This window comes from Palaemon carinicauda, chromosome 18 (assembly GCF_036898095.1).
Source record: "Palaemon carinicauda isolate YSFRI2023 chromosome 18, ASM3689809v2, whole genome shotgun sequence".
In the NCBI taxonomy this organism is placed as follows: Eukaryota; Metazoa; Arthropoda; class Malacostraca; order Decapoda; family Palaemonidae; genus Palaemon; species Palaemon carinicauda.
The window spans coordinates 45,459,730-45,467,229 of NC_090742.1; the positions used below are offsets into that span (position 1 = coordinate 45,459,730).

At 34.2% G+C, this 7,500-nt stretch overlaps 1 protein-coding gene across 1 annotated transcript in view; it reads right to left on the bottom strand.

Annotated features, from left to right (window-relative positions):
• LOC137657267 (uncharacterized) overlaps positions 1-7,500 on the bottom strand; it is a 100,345-nt gene that overhangs the window by 328 nt on the left and 92,517 nt on the right. The window contains exon 6 of the mRNA XM_068391604.1: positions 1-1,257. This exon is cut by the window's left edge and continues 328 nt beyond it. Within this exon, the coding sequence (XP_068247705.1) occupies positions 1-1,257 (1,257 nt within the window). The remainder of the gene's footprint in view (positions 1,258-7,500) is intronic.

Here is a 7,500-nt window from a genome sequence, read left to right on the forward strand (position 1 = left end):
CCGTTACTCATGATTGCCCTAGCAATCTCAATATTCCAACCTTCCCTTACTCTTGCCATGTGGGACTTTATTTTTCTCATACTAACTAAAGTGGCGTAATCTATAGATTCTTTATTGCACCCCTGTTTTGCTAATTCATCAGCAACATCGTTAAAATATATACCACAATGTGAGGGTATCCAGACGAATTTTACACTGTATCCTGACCCTTTTATGACAGAAATGTACTCGTTGCATTTGGTAACTATTTCCTCATCTGAAGGTAATTTGGCATTTAAAGCCAAAAGAGCACTCTGACTGTCAACAAAACATATTATAGATTTTTCTTTATGAATTCCAAATTTCAAACACTCATATATGGCAAACAGCTCAGCAGTGGTAGATGAGCTATGGTCGCCAATACGCTTAGATATTCTCTCCTCTGTACTATAACCAAATTCAAAAAATTCTCTAATTACAACACCAAGACCAGCTCGACATCCGGTAACAGAACCATCACAATAAGCATGAATCGCCGTATCCTTTGGGTACCGAGATATCTTTTCCAAAAACAGCTGTTTAAGTTCAAGGGGATTGCTGTCCCTTTTTCTCAAATCAAGTTGCTCTATACTTATATCTACTTTCTCAGTAATCCAAGGTTTTATTAGACGTGAACTTGGCAAAGGTACACAGAAATCAAAAACATTATAGTCATTCAATATTTTACAAAGCTTTCGTGAATATTCATTCAGTGTGAAGAATCCTGGAACGCCTTCCACATATCTATTTATAATAATTTTGAAATGCCTATCATTCTGTCTAATCAGTCTTATAATTGAGGAGACTGCCAACTCTCTTATTCTTTGAGTAACACGCGGGAAATTCAGCTCCATTCGCATTATTTCAATCCTTGCAGTTCTAGGGCAACCTAATATTACCCTCATAGCTTCGTTTTGCAACAATTCCAAGGGGCGAAGATCTTTATCTGAAAAATTACATAAAACTGGAGCCGAGTAGTCTATGATACTTCTAATAGTGGCAAGATATACAGACCTTAATATTGGAATACCAACACTGTTACCACGATTTGACAAAACACGTAATGGCTTAAGCCGAGATGTACAGATGTTCTTCACATAGGTAATTTGATCCATTATTTTACCAAACCCAATATACATACCCAAATATTTATAAATTGTTACTCTTTCTAGTTTTACTCCATTCAGCCAGAATTCTTTATCACTAACTATTCGTGATTGATATTTTGTCTTACTCTCCCTTTTTCCATAAAGAATAATAGGTTTTATTGCTGTTACGTTTCTTACAGAGTAGATAGCATTAGTGCTTCACGTATATCTAACAGATAACAATCATTATTGCTTGTTCCCTCCTAACCTTTTTGTCTTGAGATAATAATACTTATTGCTTGTTCCATCGTAACCTTGGTGTCTCTGAGACTTGAGCTTTGGTATTGCTCCCGTGTATGTTTTAATTAATAAAGTTCCTGTGTGAAGAACTGACGTCTCTCTCTACCCCCTGGATATTATATGGTAGCAGAGCGTGGTTCGAGGGACTGCGGCGATTGTCTTGGAAGTTGAATTTTACTAAGAAAGATAAAAGAAAAGGACGAGCAGCTAAAAGTTCCCGAACATCGGGGAGGGGGAGTAATCCGGAAGTTTGGCAAGTTGCTGCAAATGTGAAGCCGTCTGTGAGAAGGAAAACCAATGGATTTCGGCTTATGAACTGGAAAGGACGTATTGGTTCTGTCGACCAGAGTGCTTCGGGGAGCAGATATCATGGATAGATGAGGAAAACAAATTTGTTGTGATAATGCTGAACTGTTGATACACGGTGAGGCAGACGACCTGAGCCTGAAGTTGTGTGAGCCGAAGAATGGTAATTACGAGTCTTCACAGTAGCTTAATTCTTTTGCTGTTTTGAGTGTTTGTGAGTGCTTGGGGATCTTCTGGAAGAAACCTTGGAGCGTGATGTGTTTGTTGAACCACCCAAAGATGTAAAACAGGAAGGAACCATTTGGAAACTGAAAAAGCCAATCTATGGGCTTGAAGACGCAGGTAGGAAATTTTGGCTTAAAGTAGACAAGATTTTTAAAGAAAGAGGAATGAAAACACTGCATGGAGATAACGCTTTCTACTACCTCCATGACGGCAGATCATTTCTTGGTATGATTTTATGTCATGTTGATGATTTTTCGATTTCAGGAAACAGAGAATTTGTGGATATGATCAAGGATCTTTTAATGAAGAATTTCACGATTTCAAAGGTGGAATCATCTGAATTCAGATTTACAGGGATTGATATAGTTAAAACAAGAGAAGGAATAGAAGTAAGCATGGAAGATTATGCCCAATCCATTGAGGAAATCAAAGAAATAAGGAAAATTGGAAATGACGAACCTCTAAAAAAAACCGAATATAAAGTTTTCAGGAAGTATGCAGGAAAAATCCAGCGGTTGGCGGAAAATGTCCGACCTGACTTGGCTATTGTTGGATTGAACATGTCTATGAAAAATAATGATGCTACGATAGGTGATCTAAAGAGAGTAAACAAGATAGTGAAGAAAATTAAATCAAGAGAAAGCAAAATAAAGTTCGGTAAAATAGGGAAGAAAGAAGACCTGAAAATTTATGGCCTCGGCGATGCGAGTTACAGATGTGACTCAGTTAATTGGGGGTAACTTGATTTTAATGGGAAACAAGAAAACTGATATAGTAGCTCCTATATATTGCAAAACAAAAACCATCAAAAGTGTGCCATTCTGCCAAAGACGCAGAAACGAGGAACTTAACTTAATTAGTAGATGACAGTGTTTATTTAGCAAAAAGTGTTGAACAACTTATGTTTGGAGAAAAAGGAGGAAAAATCCCAGTAAAACTGTTCACAGATAGCAGACCAACGCTGGAAAGTATAGCATCATCAAAACAGGTAGAAAGAAAATTGTTAAGAAACGCAGTGGCAGACTTGAAGGAGAAACTAATTCATAAAGAAGTAGAATCATATAGTTGGCTGAATACTAAAGACATGATAGCAGACATATTAACAAAGGAAAATAAAGAGAATTATGACATGGTGGAAGTCTTAGTTAAGGGAAGACTTAGTGGCTTTAAATGAAGATAATCTTGTTCATTTTAAAAACGAGGAGTTCAGGCTAGAAAATGTTAAAATCAAAGAGAAGGGAAACAGGTTTTAAATATGTGTAATTTCTTTTGCAATTCTCAGATATTTATGCAATGGAATGTTGTACTTGATGTAGACTGTTATTGTTCTTTTATTATGAAAGGCTATTTTTTGTATTCATATTACAATGTACTTTTAGTTTTAGCTTGATAACAATTTTATATTTGTTACAATATTTTATCCATTTTAATTATAATTAGTAACTTCTGTATAGATCTGTTTGTTTAACGAAGTAAAACAAAAAAAGGAGGCCGGGGGAATAACAGATAACAATCATTATTGCTTGTTCCCTCCTAACCTTGTTGTCTTGAGATGATAATACTTATTGCTTGTTCCCTCCTAACCTTGTTGTCTTGAGATGATAATACTTATTGCTTGTTCCCTCGTAACCTTGGTGTCTCTGAGACTTGAGCTTTGGTATTGCTCCCGTGTATGTTTTAATTAATAAAGTTCCTGTGTGAAGAACTGACGTCTCTCTCTACCCCCTGGATATTATAATATCATCATCTTATTTTGGAGGTATATTTTTCTTAATGTAACTTCGCTGGATTTTTAGGACAAACTGGGATTTTCAGCTTGCACTGTTCGCTGGGTTCTAATATTTGAGAAGAACTTCAGCATTGCATTAACTGGTATATAAGCTTGAAAGAGGAAGAAAGAAATATCTAAGGATGTAACTCACAGTTTCAAGTTAGTGCTACATAAACAATATATATTTGTTTTATCGCTAAGCAGTTTTCTTCAAATTAAACACATAAACCACAGGCCACTGTTACTTTTGATGAACTGGTATCACATTTTTGGACAGTACATCATAATAGGTCCCAAAAATTTAGACTAAAGCATGAAATCCTATGCTCTTTATTCTACTAGAATTGCTCCCAATTATTACTCTCTCTCTCTCTCTCTCTCTCTCTCTCTCTCTCTCTCTCTCTCTCTCTCTCTCTCTCTCTCTCTCTTTCTTATACCAGGTATGAACATGAAAATTGGCAGAAAAAAGCTTTACATATATGTATATATATATTTATATATGTATATATATATATATATATATATATATATATATATATATACTGTATATATATATATATATATATATATATATATATATATATATATATATATATATATATATATATATATTTATATATATATATATATATATATATATATATATATATATATATATATATATATATATATATATATATATATATATATATATATATATATAAAGTAATCTCTTATAATCTCATTTGAATGTATTTATTGGTATAGGAGTTATTGACCACGCCGCCGATAATGATAACTATTCAACCCATACCGAAATAAAAGTTTGCTGTGGCTTTTCTATGGCAGATATCGACATGAAAATTGGTATGTATAATGTAAATATCCACCCCATAAATCCCTGAAAATTTAATTTAGTTAAATGAAGTATTCTACAAGTACTTTAAGGCGCCACCGAGAATCGTCCTTCCCCTGATATCGAAAAATGGCTAATGTAACTTTTCTATGGCAAGTATCAATACGAAAATTGATATGAATGTAGTTCATGTAACATCCATCGAGCCCCGTGTAAATAATTTGGATAACTGTAAAACTCCAATAGTAGTTTTCTCCTCACTGATTTTTTATGTAAAATTAGTCATTTACGACCAAAAGTGACAGCCAGGGCATGCCTGTAGCAGGTACGAATATGAAAATTGGCAAGAAGAAAGCTTGTATATATCGTAATAATTCCTTAAAATTTCATCTGAATATATTTATTGGTATAGCGATTATTGACTCCACCGCCGAAAATATCAGCTGTTCCCCCCAACCACCTCCGCTCCGAAATCTATGGTTAAGGAAAGACTGGGCTACGAGTTGGGTGAGATATCTTAAAAAAAAATTAGGCATTTCATATAAGGTCACTCACTTCGTTCGCGACAAATATATTCTCTTGCTGCTTTTTACCTTAATGTCCTGAAATTTTTTGTAATAAAAAAGGACATGTCATATAGTCGAGTTTATTCTTAAATTGATTATACAAATTGATGATGAGCCGGAATGTAATATCCTGTTTACGTGTCCTGAAAGGATACAATTAAATCGGAAAATAAATGATAAAAAACTAAAAATCTTTTCCACAAACAATGAAGCTTTTCCTCTATTGGTTTTAAAAGAAAGGCCAGGTGCCGATGAAATATTATTAGTAGAATTCGATCCGTATAAATCTAGAAAAGGTAATGAGCACATGATGCTTCAGATATATTCAGATGAGAGCAGCGTACATGAGAACTTACTTTTTCAGGACTCAAAAAGGCAGAATATATTCTTTTATTATGACAAAGAAGTCGTTGCTAAAAAACAGATTAATTTTTACTAACCAGGTAGTCGAAAGGTTCTTGGGTAAAATAAAATAGATATGTATGAAAAGAGTTTGATAAGAGTAACGGGACAACAGACGTCAGTATCAGCTTTCATGGCCTCCTCGTTGAAATTTATCTAGGATTAAGGAATGTATTTTTGGAAGATATGGAGCGATTTCTGTTTTGATGCTCTCTCTCTCTCTCTCTCTCTCTCTCTCTCTCTCTCTCTCTCTCTCTCTCTCTCTCTCTCTCTCTCTCTCTCTCTCTCAGTTAATTACTGAAAGTTAGTCTAATATTCTTTGTGGATTACGTTATTTGTTTTAAATAGAACATGTGATAAATGATAATTACACACATTCTATTCTCACTCATTGAAATGACACTTGGCGAAAGATTTTGTACAAAACGGTGGATTTTCTAAACACTTGGCTCTTCTTTCATCACTTTTCAAAGTGAATCAAGAAAGTCCTTCTTATCAGCAACGCCGTGATTAGTTCCATACAGAAATAGTCCAACCAAAAGCTTATTTTCTCCTGATTATACAAACGTCTATACCTTGTGGAAACATATTTTGAAATAGTAGTGAGAACACTTACATGATAGTATGATATCCCTCTTTCTGACGGATGAGAAAAAAGATAAAAATTTACAATACATATTTTCGACATCCACCGGAGGAACAGAATCTTAATCTTTTAAGCAGATTATTAAACCATAAAAATGTAACAGCCCAAGGTATGATGAGAGACCGATGATGGCTCAGAGGACAGAATTCCATAGATATTTTTTATTACTTAACAAGTTGAAAAATGTTTTTATGTCCCACTTTATTCCATTGAAAACTTTTTATAATATATCTAATGTTCTGAAAATTCTTGTTATACATGCAACCGATTTTTGTCATGTATAGAAGCGGTTTTCTCTGTCTAATAAGAAAAACGTTAGGTCGATATATTATTATAGATTTCCATATCCTTAAGCACTTGGCTGCCTTGCTTAGTATGCTGTCTAAGGTACATCAGCAAAATTTGTTATCATTTGTAGCTGTATATAAAAGTAAACGGTGACGACGATTGATTGATAACGATGGTGATAACACGGCAACAGTGAATTTTCTATTTGCCATGAGTGGTAATTGTCATAAAGTAAGCCGATATAAAAGAGTCTTATAGATATACTCAAATAAGTGTTCATCACAGAATACCTTTTTCATTCTTAAGAAGCTGAAAAGTAAGGATTTACAAGAACTGGATATGCATCATTTGCTGGTGAACGATATGATAAGTAAAAATGAGTGTGAATTGTATTGGGAGAGAGTGGTGTTTGTATTTAATACATCGGCCAATAGTGTGTATGAGAATGAGAGTAGAAACAAATGTAGTAAAGAAAATGTATGATAGCATAATGTTAAAAAAACATGCATTATGTAATAAGGGAAAATGCAATTAGTTTATCTCAATAGCTAACTACACACACACACACACACACACACACACATATATATATATATATATATATATATATATATATATATATATATATATATATATATATATATTGTTAGTATGTGTTACATTTAACGTAAATTAATTTTGTTTTGATCAAGTCACTTTGGCAGTAATTATTTCTTTTGGAACGTAATGACCCTGTTTCCTCCTCCCCGACTTTTCTGACTTGTTGTATAGTTTTAATTGCAATGAGCTTGTTTTATTTTCACGGTTGGTGTTGGAGGTGATTTGGGCGCTGAGCGTCCAGGAGGAGACAGTTGTTTCTGGACCTATAAGAAGGGGAGTGCTTGACGGACCGAGTCTGATAATCAAGATTTGCCTTTCTACACTTTATGCTGTTGTCTTCCTTTGGAAGCTTTATGGATTATTCAACCTCGCCCTTGGTTCAGTGATTTTGCCAAGGGGACCTCTCTTCCAACTGGTAAGGTGTGGTGTCTTTTTGGACCTCAGTGTCCGTTGAT